Source organism: Colletotrichum gloeosporioides (assembly GCF_011800055.1).
Source record: "Colletotrichum gloeosporioides strain Lc1 chromosome Unknown consensus_8, whole genome shotgun sequence".
Taxonomy (NCBI): domain Eukaryota; kingdom Fungi; phylum Ascomycota; class Sordariomycetes; order Glomerellales; family Glomerellaceae; genus Colletotrichum; species Colletotrichum gloeosporioides.
In genome coordinates, this window is record NW_025544653.1 from 288910 (window position 1) to 307829 (window position 18920).

General features: G+C 52.0%; 6 protein-coding genes across 6 annotated transcripts; 4 read left to right on the plus strand and 2 right to left on the minus strand.

Moving 5' to 3' along the window:
• Positions 1–75: 75 nt before the first annotated feature.
• GCG54_00010416 (uncharacterized protein) lies at positions 76–2898 on the minus strand (the record flags this gene model as incomplete). The annotated part of the gene is made up of 1 exon (XM_045410341.1): positions 76–2898. One exon carries the CDS (start codon positions 2896–2898, stop codon positions 76–78), a length of 2823 nt encoding a protein of 940 aa, XP_045270239.1.
• Positions 2899–6482: 3584 nt separating this feature from the next.
• On the plus strand, positions 6483–7570 carry GCG54_00010417 (Aristolochene synthase; the record flags this gene model as incomplete). Its single annotated transcript, XM_045410342.1, has 3 exons — positions 6483–6750; positions 6821–7094; positions 7153–7570. The coding sequence occupies 3 exons, from the start codon at positions 6483–6485 to the stop codon at positions 7568–7570; spliced, it is 960 nt and encodes a 319-aa protein (XP_045270240.1).
• Positions 7571–9236: 1666 nt separating this feature from the next.
• On the plus strand, positions 9237–10531 carry GCG54_00010418 (putative pectate lyase B; the record flags this gene model as incomplete). Its single annotated transcript, XM_045410343.1, has 5 exons — positions 9237–9391; positions 9444–9619; positions 9669–9775; positions 9836–9954; positions 10003–10531. 5 exons carry the CDS (start codon positions 9237–9239, stop codon positions 10529–10531), a joined length of 1086 nt encoding a protein of 361 aa, XP_045270241.1.
• A 757-nt stretch (positions 10532–11288) lies between these two features.
• GCG54_00010419 (Initiation-specific alpha-1 6-mannosyltransferase) lies at positions 11289–12578 on the minus strand (the record flags this gene model as incomplete). The annotated part of the gene is made up of 1 exon (XM_045410344.1): positions 11289–12578. One exon carries the CDS (start codon positions 12576–12578, stop codon positions 11289–11291), a length of 1290 nt encoding a protein of 429 aa, XP_045270242.1.
• Positions 12579–14094: 1516 nt separating this feature from the next.
• Positions 14095–15612, plus strand: GCG54_00010420 (uncharacterized protein; the record flags this gene model as incomplete). The annotated part of the gene is made up of 1 exon (XM_045410345.1): positions 14095–15612. The coding sequence occupies one exon, from the start codon at positions 14095–14097 to the stop codon at positions 15610–15612; it is 1518 nt and encodes a 505-aa protein (XP_045270243.1).
• A 1244-nt stretch (positions 15613–16856) lies between these two features.
• Positions 16857–18263, plus strand: GCG54_00010421 (uncharacterized protein; the record flags this gene model as incomplete). Its single annotated transcript, XM_045410346.1, has 1 exon — positions 16857–18263. The coding sequence occupies one exon, from the start codon at positions 16857–16859 to the stop codon at positions 18261–18263; it is 1407 nt and encodes a 468-aa protein (XP_045270244.1).
• Between the last annotated feature and the right edge of the window lie 657 nt (positions 18264–18920).

Sequence of the window (18920 nt, forward strand, 5' to 3'; positions counted from 1 at the left end):
GCCAACTGCGGTCGTATGCTCAGCTTGCCTGTCCAATCCTACCAATCGAGATCAAGAGCTACTCCTGCCCATCCTTCATTTATATATCACTCTGTCAGCGGCAAATCTAGCTTTATCCGCCTGGTAACTAGCCCGTAGCCATGCGTCGTTTGCATCACCAAGCGCCTGTCTTGCGGCATCAAGCCCTCGCTTAGCCAGTCCCACCTCCTTCTCAGGGCCAGCGTCGTCGGCAGCTTTACGGGCCTTTTTGGCAGCCGATGCTGCATCTTCTGCAGCGCTCTTTGCCAGGTCAGCCGCCTCTCGCGCACCACTCACTGACTTGGTCTCTGGGGAGCCATTGGAATTATGGGAAGCCCGCTTGGCATCCGCTGCCGCCCTGCAAGCGCATGCGCTAGAACGATCTGCCGCTTCCTGGGCCGAATCTGCGGCGATTGTGGCCTCGGACGCCAGGTACCGGGCGCGCATGGCTTCGTTCCGGGTCTGCAAGCAGACTTTCAGCCATTTTGTAGGCTTCGCAGAATCCCACACAGCGGACGGCATCTGAACCACTGTCTCCTTGTAGAGACAGTCTTTGGCGGGGCTGGAACTGCAGAGAACAGCTCTAAGCATCCCGCCCCCTCGACCAGATAGAAGCGCAACGGAAGGCGGCCGCTCTGCAGCCACCACCATGACGGATAGATGACCCAGATCGACAAGTGTGAAGAGTCTTTGCTCTCTTTTGAGCCGAGCTTTGACTCCATCCAGATCCTCTGTTTGCTCGATCCACGCGGGTCTGCCTTTCTCCAGGGTTCTGGTCTCGCTGTCCAAACTGTCCTCATCTGCAAGAATGTGCGACGCGAGCGGGGCGTACTTGAATATATCGGCAGACGACTTGTATCCAAGGATCTTCTCTTCCAGCTCTTTGATGGGCATGACACCCTCGATTCCAACCAGACCAGGGTTGCACTTTTGGACTTTGAAAGTGCCGAACATGCTTCGTGCGGCCGCGGGTATCAATAAGGCGCAAGCGCATCCAATGCAAGCAGCGATTGCCACTATTTTGCTCAACATACGGATTGCAAAATCTGAAGGACGATCGTCTCCAGATAGAGAGCTTGTTCTGCCGGAGTTGCCAGAGCTGCCAGAGTTTACGCCGGCAACAGCAGCCATGGTAATGCTCATGCCAATGACGGTCGACATGGAGCTCATGGCAGCCGTGCGCAGAAATCTCACGAATCCGGTCTCGGCCGCTGGGTGATTCTCGACGCGCAAGGCAGGGAGGGAATCCCATTGTATCTTGATGGCTCGGCAGTTGTCAATGAAGACCGTGTGGTCCTCGTCCGCCACGCCCACGACGTCGCACAGGGGCGTGATTTGGTGGACGCGTGCGCCGAAGACATCCTTTCCGCAAAGACTAGCCCAGATGATGTGGTTTGACGCATCTGATAGAACGGGACCTTTAGGCCTCGATAATGGAAGCAGGCTTATCATACGGTCGATGATTTTGTCGCTGTCATTCTTGAGAGAGAGGTGGGACAGAGTCTGGAACAGCGTGGGACTGTCCGTGCTGTCCGGCGTCCTCCCGACGCGAAAACGGAGCAGACCCATTGCGGCGTAGCCCATGTCCGAAAGCGAGTTCTGGTTCCCGGTGTTGCGGGAGTTGAGGGCGTCGAAGATGAGTGGGAGAACCTCTAGAGTGCTGAGCACGACTTGGCCGGAAAAGTATTCGGCCAACAGCCGCGCCGAGCTGCCGCCCTCATGAGTTGCCTGCTTATCGCTCTCGCTCCAGTAGCTTGCTGTCATCTCTACCTTGTAAAGCGATTCCACCGGTGGTCCGTCGGGAAAGGCTTCCCTGTCGTAGTCTCGTGGACAGAACAAGATCGAGTTGCCGGGAGCCAAGAGTCCTTCAACAAATGTCCACATCCGCTTGCCCCACTCTGTCTTGGACTTTGAGGAGGAAGAATCCCCTAGGTAGATAACGGCCACTTGAGCCGAGCCACGGACGACGTCGCATAGAGTCCAAATCTGGTGGTCGGTAATTGCGATTCCCTCATTCTCAGAGAGGGTGCCACTCTTCACCTTTTGCTTGATGTGCCGGGTAAAACACCAATCGTCCAGGTAAATTGCCGTAAGTCCTTCTTTCTCTGCGAGTCGTTGGGCGGTGTCGAGGTACTGAAGCTCATCCTGTTTTGTTTTCGACCCAACATGGCTGACGAACAGGTACTTTGGTCGTTTGTTAACAGTGTTCATGTCCGTTGGTGTCCATTTTCCGTCTTCCCCCTTGAGCAGGAGCTTCGATGGATACGTCCGACGTGCTAGCACATCGAGATGTGACAAGCCATCGTCCCCAACAGGCCCGGAATCCCCTCTCCCAGCGTCGGGGTCATTAACGTTGTACTTTCCGTTGAACTCGAGGTAGGGGTCGTAAATGTCTTTTGGGTCCCACGCTGCCCAACATAGCGAGTTGGGGACGAAGTTGAAAAATAGCAGAGGGATTGCAGTCAATAAGCTCCTCAGGGCGGCTAAGATTGGAGCCAAGATAATCTTTCGGGGATTATCCATTGGTGCCATGGCCCATTGCACGACGGAGCGCGTCATCATGTCATGGCGCACAAGCGTCTTCCTCATCCAGTCAGGGGCTGCTGCGGCATTCTCTATGTATCGATCCGTCACCTGAACTGACATTCTCGCGCGTGATCGAGTAATGAGAGGTGTACCTCTCCCGGCCGGATCATTCTGGACAGTCCTTTGCGGATTCAAATTCTCGTTATTGACGATGGTGGTAATGCTGGGACTGCTCTCGCTGGCGACACGGGATGGTTGAGGATTCGCGGTCTTCTCCCCGTTCTCGGCGAGCTGAGAATGAGCGTTATGCTCATTCCGATCTGGGTCCTGAACCAGCGTCTCATTGCTCGCCATTGAGACTTGTCAGTTAAGAGTGTCCTGGGGTGAAAGTGGCGATGCGAGTAAAAACATATAAACACACTAAATCAACCGAAAGATTCTGATGTCTAATTGTATGGTGAAATAAGTGCGTTGGCAGGTGAACTGGAAACGTCTTGTAGAATATGCGTGTGATACAGTACTCTTATATCTTCGAGTCTTGCGTCTTGCCTCCATGGCAAAATCATCAAATTACTCTCATGGGAAAAGGAGGCTATGGTGTTCGAAATGGAAATAGACATTTGCACGCCCAGAGATATCCAGCCCATTGCTATACTTCATCTATGTAACGATTTCCAGCAAGAGGTGTCTTGCAGCGATATTCGCTCCTCGAGTTGTTTCTGATTTACAAAAGAATGCAATATGACGGAGGGATGTAGGGCGGATGATTGCAGCACACCATTTCTGCCTGGAAATCTCCAGGTCAGCACCAAAATTTGGCCTCTCCTCACCAATGGCTTCGTGACCCCACCCACCATGAGCAAAAGCACAATGCATACAATGTCTTAGAGTCAAAAACGATTGGCAGCCCTACTACGCCCAAGGATGCGTGGGGGCCAATCTATGCAGGGAGTATCGTACCGTAAAGCTAAGGCATATGATTCGTTGGCATCGCCCCCAACGCTCGGGATCCTTTGCTTCATCTCGGGACCGAAAACATCGCGGCATTGGAATGGACGTGTGTCTAGCCCCACGAGAGATTCAGATCCGTGGATCAAACGCTGTCTTGGAGAGCTCTAAGAGTAGAAGGATCTGCTCCTGCGCCACCTTCTACCCTGTCGACAGCTGAGTCGCTGTGGCGTTTGTGACGCCGCAGACATGAATGCTCTGGTGGCAGGGCATTCCCAGCGAAGCAGCTAGGCGGTTCAAATCAGAAGCTAAGCGGTTGCTATTCTAGTTCCCGAGCGATGACGTATCTTGGCATCAAACCTCCAGGCAGACTTGTTCACAGAGACGTGTGGCGCCAAGGTGGCTGGCCCAATCCACCACCCTGCCTTGTAAAGATATCTGCTTCCCAGCAAATCTGTCTTCACCTTTGAGCCACTACACACCTCTCCATAGGAGTATGTTACTTGTTGACCAGCCGAAAGCTACCGTCACTCGATACCTACGCAACATCCAGCTAGGGGTGCCGCGAAACCGTTTCCTGCCCTGATCGCCATGCGGCCTGTTGCCAACAACAAACAAGATGGCGTTATTGAGAACAACTCCTGGCCGACGTCGAATGACTGGGAACGTTACAAACAGACGATAATCAATCTTTATAAGAGCAGCCAGATGAAAATTTTGATTACAGAAATGAAAGCCAGGCACAACTTCAAAGCAACGTACGTGTCTGCATCTTGCACACAAGAAAGAAGCCATTTACGCAACGGCCCTAGCTGACAATAACGACTCATTACAGGAAGCGGATGTACGAAACTCGTTTGTGGAAATGGGGCGTCGTGAAGAATATGAGAAAGGTCGACAAAATGAAAGTTATCAAATCTATTCAAAAGAGCTCGACAAGCGTTGGCGAGATCAGCGCGGGGGATTGGTCGAAAGTTGTGAGATGCCACAAAACTGAAATGAAAGAGTGCGAAGCCATACTTCGAGAGAACATGGCATCATTCAGTTCAACAGAACAACCCCAAGAGACCACTCAAGCCATGACTGCTTTTGCGGGAAAAGCCCCGGGGTCCAGCTTGCAGCCTCACATCCCAACGACCATCATTCTTCAGAGTCAAGCTTCGAGCGCAATTCTTCAGAGCGTTCGGCAGTGTTGCAGTGAGCAGTTGAAGAATAGTTCAGCACTTGACATATTTGAGCCTTGGACGGCCAGTATACCCGGGCACCCTAGACGCTACTGGGAAAATATCAAGCACGCCATCTACATCATCAAGTCGCAATCCGCAAGCATTTGCGGCATTGGGTTATGGGAGAGCGCAGACGAGATGGTGCTCCACGGGATCTCATACGACTCATTCGACTTTGTTTGGGAACTGTTCGCGGTGCTGTCTCCTGCCAACACGACGGCATGCCCGGAACTTCGCCAAGCATCATTGAGATATCTGAGAGCTCTTACAGCTACGAAATTGCATCCTACACACCCAGTCACCAAGATATGCGGCTTACTATTACACAACAGCCATGATATTGAACTATCCGAGATCGCCCTACTCGAGGCGTGGAACATATTTGGCTCACGCTTGGGATACGAACACCAGACAGCATGTCGTCTCCAACGAATGCTGGTCAGCACAGCTAGGCGACTTGGTAATTTAACGGAGGCAGAGCGCCGGGCTAGGGCACTTTACAACCATGCATGTATATCGCGGATGGATTCATATCTGTCGCGATCGTGCGCCCGAAGCCTCTCGCACGTTCTTATTAGCTCGTATCAATACGACAAGGCCAGAGAAGTCTGCAAGTCAATAGTTGACTCTTTGCAGTCTCCGGCGGGTCCAGAAATGGGCGATGAGCGCTCTGTTCAGGCCATGGAGGATTTGGCCGATATTGAACTGAGGCTTGGCAACATCGGGCAAAGTCTATGGTATCTTCAGCGAGCAAGCGATGCTGGACACAGGCTATGGCCAGGCTCCGTTGCATCGGCGCAAATGGAGGAGAAATTGGGATGGGACATATACGCACCCAAGATTCCGGTTGTGTGTTGACTTGAGCCGGTAGACGGGCTTGGCAGCGACGATTGGGGTGATAGCTAGATACAAGCAGTCAAGGCAGTGGCATAGGAAACTTGTCTCTTTGATTGGAGAAGACTTCTCGATGATGGATGGTAGTGGACACATGATGGTCCCAGTTCATTGCAGGGCTGTTGCCTTCACCGCAAACTCATGAAAGCTGGAGTGGGTCGTGTTTGCTAGACGTCCAACACGACGTATCCATGCCGGGCGAGCTGGTCTTTTATCCGCTCGCCGGGGTGTCGCACATTCAAGACGGCAATGTTGACGCGATCGACCATCAATCAGGCGCACCAAGCCAAAAGTCTTGGTCCATACCGCTACCAATTTGACAGCCAACATTGCCGATAGTAGCCAACTTGTTTGTGCAGCCAGCAAACCCCGTCATACCCAACCGTTGAGAGGCAAACATCATGCGCACTTATTTCTTCATTGTTCCCAAAGCCCTCAAAAATTGGAAATGAGCACCAATGGCGACGCCGCCCATATCAAGAGGCTCGTTGTGGAACTGAATGAAGCTAGCCATTGGCTTTCGGGCCTTGAATTGGTTCCATCAACGGGCGTCGACATGAAGGATGCGAACTCATAGCATTTACCAGCAACGTTGCCATGGAATTCCGGGTAACCGGGCGAATAATGGCGTCCGAGCTTGAAGATAACGCGCTATTCGGCTGCTTATTGACACCGAGACTATTGAGAAAACTCAACGAGCCTGATAGAATTCGTGTTCCTGCATACGACCCTTGACGAACACGGCTAATCCAAGATATAAAGCCTGCGCTCCCGAATTCAGAGATCGCTCTTGCCTAGATTACATCTGAACAAAACAGCCTTCTCTCCTTTCCTTGTCAAACTGTTTTGTCAAAGACATCTGTCCGCAAAATGCTCATTCTTGAGGCATGTGCAAATGACCAGACTAACCGGCCGCCTCGGTCGCATATGGTCGGACGTCCCCACCCTCATGAACTCAGCGTGACGATGCTTGTCAACAACTACTTCCTTCAAAATTGGCCCTTTCCCGACGAACGTTCCCGGCTCAAATTTGTAGCCGAAGGCTTGCCGACATGGCACTGTTGCCAATATCCTACCTCTCTGAATGACCGTGTGGTTGTCGCGTCTCGATTTACGGTGATGCTATTTCTGGTTGACGGTAAGCCTGTGTAACGCTCGAGAGGGAACTATTCCCAACATTGAACCATCATTCTGATGACAACCTCCAGACCTGCTTGAGCATATGTCGCTGCAAGACGGCTCATCATACAACGAGCGACTCATTTCCATCGTCAGAGGAGAAGTCTTGCCTGCAGAGGACTCTCCCATCGAGAAGATGGTTCTCGAAATTTGGCAACAGATGAGGGCCATTGACAAGACCCTTTCAGATGACGTTGAAGCGCCCACCTTTGAGTTTTGGCGCTCTCAGAATGCCGAAGCTCGGCTAGCGAAGAAGAGCATTGCAGAGTACCTGGAGTACCGAGAGCTTGACGTTGCTTCGCAGTGAGTCCTATTGCATGGTACTTTGCGATGGTTAATACACAGCTAATGATCTTCAAAGGCTCCTTCTGGCTCTGCAACGCTTCTCACAGGGCATCAACGTCACGAAGGAAGAACTAGCCTCCGTGTCTGAAATCGAGCTGAACTACACGCACCACATCTCCGTCATCAACGACATTTTGAGTTGGGACAAGGAATACCGTGCGTCCAAAGACATCAACGCCGAAGGATCCATCGTGTCCAACATCGTGCAGGTTTTGGCCAACGAAACCGGCTTGGACTACGATGGGTCGAAACGAGTTTTGTGGACCATGTGTCGTGAATGGGAACGAAACCATGCGGACCTTGTTGCCAAGAGGCTGGAAGAAGGATGTTCTGGTTCTTTGAAGGAGTATTTGGAGGGAATCGAGTTGCAGATGTGTGGTAACGAGCTGTGGAGTCGGACTACTTTCCGGTACAATGCCCCCAACTTGAAGTAGGCTCGAAGAAGGCACGACATTCATCCGAAGTGGGATATTTGATATGTCATACATGTTTCCAAGGTTGCTTCATAGTGCTCTTGTGGGATCAAGAGGACCATCGGCAACGGCGGATCCACGAACCAGAGACGCAGATACAAGTCTAGTCAGGTACACTCATTTGATGCCGCTCATTCAAAACCCCTCCCCCCTTGATGAGGTCTACTGTGCCAGTTATTTTTTCCTTTTTCCTGAAGCTTATCCGAGAAAGTTCAGGTCTTTAGCTGCATAGTCTACAAGCATTGAGTGTCGCCAAGAAAGCGCCAAGGTTGTACCGCAGGTCCATCGGCAGTGAGAGCCGAGATACCTAAGTTGACATGAGCTTATTCTCAACGTCACGAGGTCATTTAGTGCGATGGAGACGAAGCACAAAGGAAAAATGCTACTAACCGTGGGGAAGAAACATGTCACGTCGGTTGAAAGAATCCACAGTTGTGGACTTCCACAACAAATCCATTTGTCACAGGCCTGATTGCGTACGCTCAATCCCCGATTTTGCTTTATTTTAGCAATGAGTGATTGGAAATGCCTGCCCATGAAATCCATCGCCCAATCGGCTACACTCCTCAACAATGACATGAAGATCGCCCGCTTATCTCACAGTTATTGCCAGCTAAGTTCCACGGACCGAGCTATTCGAGCCCACGACGACGTGGTATTGACAGTTGTCGAGACTGGCATTTGTGACAGATGCTGCGATTTACACCTAATGCCGCCACATGAGTCTCAGAAGGTGCAACGACGTCCTTGCCTTGGTCATCCTGTCATATTTCCCCACGGCGGGAAAAACTTGTCCGTCGGTATCCCGTCCACAGAAACCGTAGCCCAAGAGAATAGGTCATTTCCAGTCGTCAGCTCGACAGTGAAATCCCGATTCTATCCAATGGGAGATATGTGTTGAGCTTAGAGTCTCCCATTCTGGCATAGACACCTTTTACCCCGGGTGGTGCCGGTACCTGCACCCCCCAGTCGAGGCGAGATGCTGATTTGAGGAAATTTCTCCAACGTCAACCCCGGACCACCCCATCTCTCTCCATTGAGATCTCTTAACATGACACAGTCATCTCCCCACTGAATAAACAAGGTGGTAACAAAACAAAAGCTTGTTGACAAGCTTCTTTTTAGGTATTTGGTCGACCCGCTCGGCATGATGGCGTTAGGCTGAGTAAACCCTCCCGTTCTAGCAGCTTATCATCCACGGAGCAGGGGTTCCTTCGACCGAAGCTGTCAGGCAAGTGGAGGAAACATTTTGAGGGGGTGTTCAAGGTTTGATGAGCCCGTGTGCTACCATTCGCGGAATGATTAGGTTCATCGCTTCCGTCTTGCAATGCTACCCTCTAATTCCATGAGCCTCACCATCTCACAGAGAGCGCAAATACTTCCAGCCAGTCAACGAAGCCAAGTCCCAATCACCAGAGTGTGCAATGCGATGCCGTGATCAGAAGACCCCTGTTATGTAGACGGAAAAGGGTCCGATCGTGAACTGTGGATATCGTGTATATAAAGAGACGGCTAGAAGCATGAAACATATTTCACGTCTTCAGAATATTAAGCTCTTCAAATTGATTCTAGACCCCCTTGGCATCCTTGACCTCGTCTTCAATCCACCCTTGACACTAAAACAGCCATGAAGTTCACTTCTGCCTTGGTGACGCTATTCGCCAGCGTCGCAGTCGCGACACCTACTCCCACCGTCGACAATGTCGCCGACAAGCCCCACCTTGTCAAGCGAGCCTCAATCTCCGACAAGGCGACTCTAGGCTATGCCACCCTTAATGGAGGGTGAGTTTGAACAGGAGTGCAAATGATCTTGGCACAGCTAACAGATAGGAAGAACCTCTGGTGGTGCTGGAGGAACCGTCACCACTGTATCGTCTCTCGCGGAGTTCACCGCCGCCGTGAACGAGAAAGACACAGCTGCCAAGATTGTCGTTGTAAAGGGCGTCATCAAGGGTACCGCCAATGTCCGCATTGGTAGCAACAAGTCTGTCATTGGTCTCCCTGGAGCAGGTATGTCATATCAAGAGCTATTGGGAAACATAGTTGCTGACAAGTCCAGGTTTCGATGGCATCGGGCTGCACGCTCGTCGTCAGAGCAACATCATTGTGCGCAACATCAAGTCAACCAACGTCCTTGCCTCGACTGGTGACGGTCTCAAGATTGAGGTGAGCCAATTGAGCCTGTGTTAGTGGGAACACAAGGACTAATCCCTGGTCAACATATAGCAAAGCACGAACGTCTGGGTTGACCACTGCGAGTTCTCCAGTGCTCTAGTCTCTGACAAGGACTACTACGACGGTCTCGTGGATGCTTCCCACGCCGCCGACTACATGACCATCTCCTAGTAAGTTGGCATCCATCCAGAGGAAGGAATAATACTAATAATCTCAAGCACCTACTTCCACGACCACTGGAAGACTTCTCTGATCGGTCACAGCGAGAACAACGGGGATGAGGACAAGGGTCATCTCCGCATCACCTATGCCCACAACTACTGGGCCAACTTCGGCTCCCGTGGCCCGTCTCTGCGCTTCGGCACTGGTCACATCTACAACTCCTACTATCTCAAGTATGCCTCCACTCATCCCCAGCGCATCTCTCCCCAGCGCATCTCTCCCCAGCGCATCTCGGAACCAGTACTGACAGCAAGCAGCGGGAATTCTGCCATCAACACCCGCCAAGGCGCGCAGGTCCTCATTCAGAGCAACGTCTTCAAGAACGTGTCGGTTCCCATCACCACCCAAGACTCAGATATTGTAGGTTACGCTGTTGCCATCGACAATGACCTCGGCGGTGCTGCCAACACAGCTCCCGTCGGTACTATTAACGCCAACTCGCCCGGATACTCTTACAGCCTTCTCGGCTCTGCCAACGTTGTTGCCACTGTGCCGGGACAGGCTGGCCAGAAGTTGACTTTTTAAACGGAGACGGTAACTATACTACCCAACGCTGTATCAGACGTGGCAAGAGGGAGACTGTATATACCTTAAGGGGATATGCCATGAAATATTCATGGCTATGTGAACGCTGCGCGTAAACTTCGTATATAGCTTACATGTATATATCTTATCAACTTAACCATTTACACAATACGCATTTCCGACCACTCGAGGGCCTGTCAATTGACACCCCATTTCAGTTCTGGGCCACGTAGGCGTCCATCACTTTGCCACCGAGTGATTCCATGGCAAGACGTTTACGACAATCCATTGCAGCATTCATTGGTATTTGATCTTATGATATCGTAATTATTCCAGTGATGCTTCACGGCATCGCGACAAGTGCCAAGATTCTCTGCCAAAGGTATGTACAGGTGTTCGAAGGGTATCTTCGCGCGTGCTTCCATGTGTATCACCCTTAGCTGTATATCTGTCTATCCATGCTAGTGTTCATGTTTCCCATCAAGCAGAAGGAGACCATTTGCTCACTCCGAATAGCCACCAGGGCTGCAAAGCAACTACAATGGGACTATGCCAGTGTCGCTAAAGGCATCCGTCGGGTGGCGAGCGCCGTCAATCGCGTAAATAAAAAGTGCTTTGCAATCATCGCGCTTCGTGTCTGCCGCAACCAAGTTGTGATGCTGAGTTACGCACCTCGGCGCAGCAAATGTTTGGTGGCGTCGTCCATGTCGGACGTATCAATCGAAACTTTTGAGTCGAGGAAACCGCGACCGCTACTTCACTTCAACTTCAGTTCCTCTTGGTTCGCGGGTGGCTGGATAGCTTGTTGCGGAGGGAATTGTAGCGGCTGATCGATCGGCTTTTGCTCGCTCTGCTTCTGCTGGAACTTTTGTAGGTTCTCGTGCTCCTCGACCTTCTGCTTCTGTTCATCAGGAGAGAGAGCGTTGAAGGCAGCAATGTCTTGATCCCACATCATGACGCACTCGATGTTCCAGTTGCAGCGTTCGACCTCGCCGAAGATGGGATGCCTGAAGCGTGGGTGGCGGCTGGGCCAGTTAGATGCGTGGTAATGATGCTTGACAAGCGCACCTCTGGAGTTATGGTTGCCAGAGTCGGAGTGACCCTGGCCGGCAGCGAAGGACTCAACGTCGCGGACCAGGATGCCGCTGACCACTTTAGACTCGTCGATGTCGTGGAAGGTGTCCCATGTAATGGGTCCTTGGCGAGATCTTGAAGACATAACTTCCAGAACTGCCTTGGTGAAAGCAGATGGGCCGGTACCACTGATGACCTCGTCAAAGTCGAGTTGGATCTCGGAGATAGAGACTCCTTGGGTCTTGGCGACGTCGGTGAGCCATGCCATGATGTTCTCAACCAGCTTCAACATGACTGGATGATGAGGGCGAGACATGAAAGTCCATTGGCAGAACGACATCGACTTCTTGCCGAGAATTGGGTGGTCCTTAAAATGAGGTTGATCAATCTCAACACCAATGACTAGGTCAAGATTCTCCTCCTTGTATCTCTCCGGAATCCATCTGCTAACAGGACGGAGATCCTCGACGTCAATGTCGGCGTAGACGCCGCCCTCCGCGTACATGATCATGTAACGCAGTAAGTCCGCCTTGATGATAGTCGCGTTGACATGACGGTACATGTCGACAATGTCTGGGCGGTCGAAGCCTTCAGGGCCGTAGTGCTCCTCAACATATTCCATGTCGTTAGTGTCGGTGAGGACTTCATAACGGAAGCCAGGATTCTTGTCCGTCCATGTTCTGGCTGTAAGAATCTGTTCGCCCTCGAAAGAGAACGGCGCGACTTTCCAACTTTGCCAGATCTTCTTGGGGAAGCCTCGTGTGGGCCTTGTGCCGCTGCGCTTCGACAGGTGAACCGGCTTGGGCACTGAACCGATCATGTCGACGTTGAGAATCAGGAGGATGAGGCAAACGCAAGCGATGTACAAGGGAATGCATCGTCGCAACTGAGTTGGAACCCTATTCCGGAAGATGTTTGCCTTGGAGCCTGTTGGGCTCAATGGACTCAATGGACTCATGATGGGCGACGACATGTTGACTGCAGTCGTCCAAAGCTCGAAGTCTGGTGGAGGTGTTCAACCAAAGAAGCTTTAAGACCAAGCTTTTGGCGAAGATGCGACGAGCATAAGAGAAGAACAAGGACCAGCGGGATGCATGTCGAAATTTGAGGAGCTCCCAACATGCAGACACACGACCATAGGTATTCCTACTGGCCGAGGCGGGGATTGCCCTACTCGCTTCCGACCACCCCCAATCCCCCACTCGCCTATCAATGGCGCATCATTATCACAGGCCGGGATACAAGGGCCAAGAAGTGGGAGGAAGGGCCGAGGTCGCCTGGCTGAAGTCGCATCGTGTTCATCCCTACTATCCAACGAGTGACAATTCGCCATCCTGTGTGACGCCACCGCCGCTGCTGCAGTTGTCTAATTAAGTTCGTCGTTGCTTCTTTTTGTCTGTCTTCACAATACGAGAAACACTAGAGAGGTGTGCTCAACAGAGCTCGCTCTCATTCGCCTTGGCAAAAGGACCCCGAACAGCCACCACCTCTAGCAACGGAGGGTAGAAAGAACGGTGGACTGAAGCCATCTAGATTGCGGGGAGGAAATGAGGACCACTCGTTTGTGGCCACCCGCATTTGGCGCCATAATAGCGCCGGGACGTTGAGCTTGTTCGAGCGTCTATTGGGTCGATCCTTGACCACCGCCGCATGGCGGCACCAACGGCTACGATAGTCAGGGGAGCAAGGCGCGGTGAAGCTTCCCAATCAGGAGGGAGGGCAGCAAATTTCTCACAACTCAGAGGATTCAAACCGGCCGAGTCCTTGAGTCGGGCGAGGTCATTCACATGTCCGGATCACACTACCCAGCTGAGCCGAGTAATGCTACGTTGCCCACGATGGCCCTGCCAGGGACGCCCGGTCTAGTCGCAACCGATGAATGGCATCTACGTCAGAGTGAGGGAAATCTGGCGATTTTCATCTCACGCCAGCTAAAATGATCAAATTCGTTGTTGGTCGAAGTTTGGCTCTCCGCACTTTTACCCCGGTCTATCCCCCGCATATTGAACCAGGGCCCCCCAGACGCGTGATTGCCCAACCGTCTTAGACTCAACCCGCCACCCCGCATCTTTCACATTACTGACCTCGGAATCTTCTTCATTGTTCAGCTGGTCTTTGAGTTTTGTTTTGGCTCGTGAAACTCTGGACGAACAACCCGTTGACAACGAACTGATTCATGTGGATTTTATCAGACCAATTGACCACAAGGATCTACGCCAAGCCGGACGATCGCCGTGTAAGTGCAGTTCTGCTTCCACAACTGCCGATGTGCCCGTGCAAGACTCGTGGATACTGAAAAGAGCTGTGCCTTCTTTTCCCAAACCAAGTCTTCCGTCGGACAGGCAAGGGTTGAAGCACTCTTCCTGCACCATCACCCTCTCGGGCGGCAGCACACGACCGTAAGCACGCATCGTTGACAACTTGAGGCTGAAACCATCGTCCTCGCATCACTTTGCTGTCAGCATCTACCACATCAGTCTTTCATGAAGATGTCTCCCAGAAACGAGGGCATTCTTGACAGCACGGACTGGGACGAAGTTAAACCATCGTGGTGCGACAAGTCCAAATGGCTCTCGGAAGAGTCAGATTGGAAGCCGGCCACACTTATTCGGACTAGGCGACCATCGCGGCTTAACCTCTCAAGTCTTGGCACCTTTTTCTGGCCCATCAAAGATACCAAACAGTCAGAAACATTGCGGCCGACCGCATATCTTGACGGTCTTCGAGGCTTCGCTGCCTTCCTGGTTTATATCCATCACAACCAACTATGGGCTCACGAGCCACACGTTCAGAATCGCATCTTCGAGAACGCCTTTGGTTATGAGAACAAGTTCCACTTCATCGCCTTCCCCGGAATTAGGCACTTCTTCACCGGCGGCCACTTCTCGGTGTCCGTTTTCTTCGTCATTTCGGGCTACGTGCTGTCCGCAAAGCCTCTCAGTCTCATCCAAGCTGGAGACCACGCAAAGCTTGCTGAAAATGTTGGCTCAGCCCTCTTCAGAAGATGGCTTCGGCTCTATCTTCCCCTATTGGCCACGACGTTCATTTTCATGAGCTTTCTCCACATGTTCGACATCTGGGTCGACAACATTGACCGGATGTCAACCTGGAGAGAGGATGTCTGGGCATGGTACTGCGAGGCAAAGAACTTCAGTTTCGTGTTCACGGCTGGTGGCGGCCCTTTCTTCAGTTGGAACCCTCACCTCTGGTCTATACCAGTCGAGATGAAGGGGTCCGTCATCATTTACACCGCGCTGCTCGCGTTTTCGCGTTGTACCAGAAACGCAAGACTATGGTGCGAAGCTGGCCTGGCTTTCTACTTCATGTACATCGCCGACGGGTGGTACGGAGCTATGTTCGTCGCGGGCATGATGCTTTGCGACCTCGACTTGCTGGCAAAGAAGGATGACCTACCCGCAATCTTTGACAAGCTGAAGGGAGCAAAGACGTTCATCTACTATCACTTATTCGTCATTTCGATGTACCTCGGAGGAGTACCGTCATACACCGGCGATGTCAACAGAATGCGCGAAAATCGCGGATGGTACTATCTGTCCCTGTTGAAGCCACAGGCTGTCTTCGACTACAAGTGGTTTTACCTATTCTGGGCGGCAACATTGCTAGTCGCCTGCGTCCCTCGCATTTGGTGGCTGCGGCGCTTCTTCGAGACACGATTTTGCCAGTATCTCGGCCGCATCTCTTTCGCTCTTTACCTCGTTCACGGACCTGTCCTTGGAACACTGGGCGACCGAATCTACACTGCTGTGGGTTGGCACAAGGACTCCGAGAGGCGACACCTCGCGCATCTGGTCGACAAATTTCCGCTTCCCATGGCTGGGCCGCTCGGGTTGGAGCCGGCCTTCGTGCTACCACATCTGATCCTTCTCCCGCTTACCTTGTGGTTGGCAGAGATGGTGACGAGGCTGATCGATGAGCCAAGCGTCAAGTTCGCGCAGTGGCTGTACAAGAAAACTCTTCCAGCACCAACACCATCAACCAAGGCTTGATCGAACGGTTCGAATTCCGGCGTTATGGCACATGTTTTACTAGCTAGTTGATCGGAGAGGCCGAGACAACAACGGACACCGGCATTTAGGAAATAGTTAATGATCAGTGTACACCAATCAATCCACTTGCCCGCTATTATTGGACTTAATCGTCTCGAAACTAAAGGTCGCCTGGGCGCAGCCGCTCCTAGCTTGGTAGAGCGTAACGTCATTGGATAATTGGATTGGTCGCACTCCAAATCATCGAGTGAATCCCGCCTTCTAGTCGAACTCTAAGGCGTCCAATGTGCAGGCACACCGTGCTCGCCACACGGGCCGATGGGCTGAACAAGTGCTGACGCCTCCGAGACCGCTTCGCGGTGAAAGTCTCGCCTCGATAATCCTTTTCTGATGTTGGGCTGAGCATTCCGCCAACCCAAAGTTCTTTGACAGGCAGACAGCTCTTTTGCTTGAGCTGCACACCTTAATTTCCCGCATGTGCAGCCTTCCATCGACGTGCAGCCGTATCACACCCAATGACGCTGCAAGGACGGATGGATTCCTATTTTGGGTAATGGTGTGGGATGTTCGTGAGGGGGACTGAATGCACTTGACCAGGGGCATTTTGCTGTTCACCGAGGCTCTCGCATGCTCACATGCTTGAAGCAGCGAGCTGCTTGCAGGACTTGAGCGAATCACTGCTTCAATTCGGGACGCTTATCTCAGGAACACCTCCATCAGCGTACAGAGTTTCCGCTCGTCCAGTTCGCCATGTTACCTGACCCTCCCGTGCTAGCAAAGTGGGTGGTTGGGGGTGGACCAACAGGGGATACAAGCTCTCAAGTGAGGGGAAACCCCAACGTCCAAGGTCGTATTCATTTTTTGCTTGTCCGCCGATCTACATCACGCGGCACACCTCTCCCCAAGAACTTCCCCGTCTTTTTCCCACTAGCTTAATCACAAAGTCCTTGTATCCCCGTCCCCCACATTCCTTGGAGCTCTTGTTCTGTGATGCAATCATGAACCGCGGGGAAGAAACTGGGACACAACAAAAATTGTGGAGAGACACAGCAACACTTGTGCCGTAGACCCGGGAACCTTCTTCTCTGTGCGTACCACGCAGTCAAGCTTGAGTCGAAGAACTAGAATCAGCAACAGGAAGCTACTCGATTGCAATTGACGCGCTGCAACCCGAGCACCCCGAATGCTGCAAGCCATAGCCAAATGAGCATCCGACCCTCGTCGTGAGCGGACAGCCCCTCGCGATGCTAGCTCGCGACTTCAAGCGCGTCGTCCTCATTGTTGGGCCCTTTCTCTTCCTTGTCTACATTGGCATTCGATGTCTCGACTTTAGGGACTCTTCATCAGGGTTTAACACCTGGTTCGATCATATCTTTGCGCCGAATTGGAGGCAAGCCGATGAGCTCAAACCTCACTCCCGGCCGGCCCCGTCGGCTGCCGCACATCCACCCGCTCCGGAGGACAGAGAGCCCCCCATCGCGGTCCCTCCTACGGTTCTACCACCCACCCCGCCTGCGGACTCTATCCCGATTGCCACGGAGCGGACACATCATGAGGTATTCTCAATATCTACCTTCGACAAGAGGTTCTTTCCCATACACTTCGGCGACGAAGATGCCATGAACCCCAACATCTTGCCCCATCCCACTCTCGATAACACATACATCATTGTCGCGCAGAGGCGCAAGACGCACGATGACAACACAGCAGAACATTTCGAGCTCGTCTGTAATGCTGTCTTCACCATGGAAGGTCTCTCCTGCGTAGAGACACCAATGACGCTTCCAATCGCTGCCACCAAGAGTGGTGATGACAAATGTCCCCCCAAACTGGCCTACATCGCCATGAACATTGGGCCTCACGATGCTCGTGTCTTCCACGGTCCGAAGGCACCATTCATTACCTTCGGCTCCAACTCGCTCTACTGCTGCTTCGGGCAATTCATGCAAGATTTCCGGACGCTAGGCAATTGGGGCTTCCAGATGTCATTGGATCAGGGCTTCAGCACCGGCATCGAGCTACAGCGCCCACCGCCTTGGGGGACCATGGAGAAGAACTGGTTCCCATTCTGGGACGAGGATGGTGGCGTGTACGTGCACCACGATGTGGCGCCAAAGAGAGTGTTCTCGAAGCTCAACCTCGACGGTTCTGTGGGGCCGGACCTGGCACCTCTAGCCCCCGGAGATGAGGCATGTTTGGAGAGATACATGCCGAAGCTGCCGCCAGATTTGGAATCCATTCATCAGGCGACCAACTCCTTGAGCATTACGTTCTGCAAACGGATGGACGTTAATTGCAAACCTACCAGCGACAACACATTCATCTTCACGATCTTCCAGCACAAGACCTTCTATCACTTCCACAGCGAGTATGAACCGTATGTCATGGTTTTCCGGCGAAAAGCGCCCTTTGAAGTCTTCGCTGTCTCGAAGAAGCCCATATGGATTCACGGCCGGGAGAAGAAGGACACTGGGGCATCTGACATGTTTTATGTCACGTCCATGAGCTGGAAGACAAAGGGACAAAGGTATCAGGGATACATGGACGACACTCTTTTCCTGGCCTTCGGTATCGAAGACAAGATGGCTGGTGGTATAGACATTACAGCTGAGGATTTACTATCGGAGCTTGGGACATGCCTGGAAACCTGATATTCCCATAGCAAGCGTATCGGGCGGCGCATCGATACCATTTTCACCGTACACATTACTGCTTCTCATAATGAAGCATCATCATTCCCCTTGAGCTTATTTATGCTTGCAATCGCCTTTTGGCGCGCCTCTTCACCGGTGGACTATCTACTCTGCAGTTTTCAAAGCCGTGTCCGTATCTTTTCCTCTGGTTGAGCCTCAATGTAGAAGATCCCGAGCTCACTAGACAGAAGATGGCCTAATCCTATGGAAATAACGTCTAGCGTTACAATCACTGAGCTTAAATGGGCACCCGTGACCAAGACAAGTCACCGTTCGTTCGGATTCGAGACTTCTCGTGGCGGTGTTGTCCTTATAAGACATTGCCAAAGGCGGAAAAGACCATTATGATGTCTCAGTCCCTGAAAGAAAGCATGTTGCTGGTCATGATCCTGACTTCATGGTGCTTCACAATCGACAGGCATCATGAGTGGCAAACTATACATACGCAAAGGATTGAAGACAATGTGCTTTCTGAACCTATGCACCGCAATGTTGCTACATAAACCTTTTTCTCAACGAGAAATTCTGGAAACAGAGATATCTACAACATCACGGACATCAACATTCCAATGAGCCACGGTGAACCAGCCACTCCCTGCCCCATCCACTCATTCA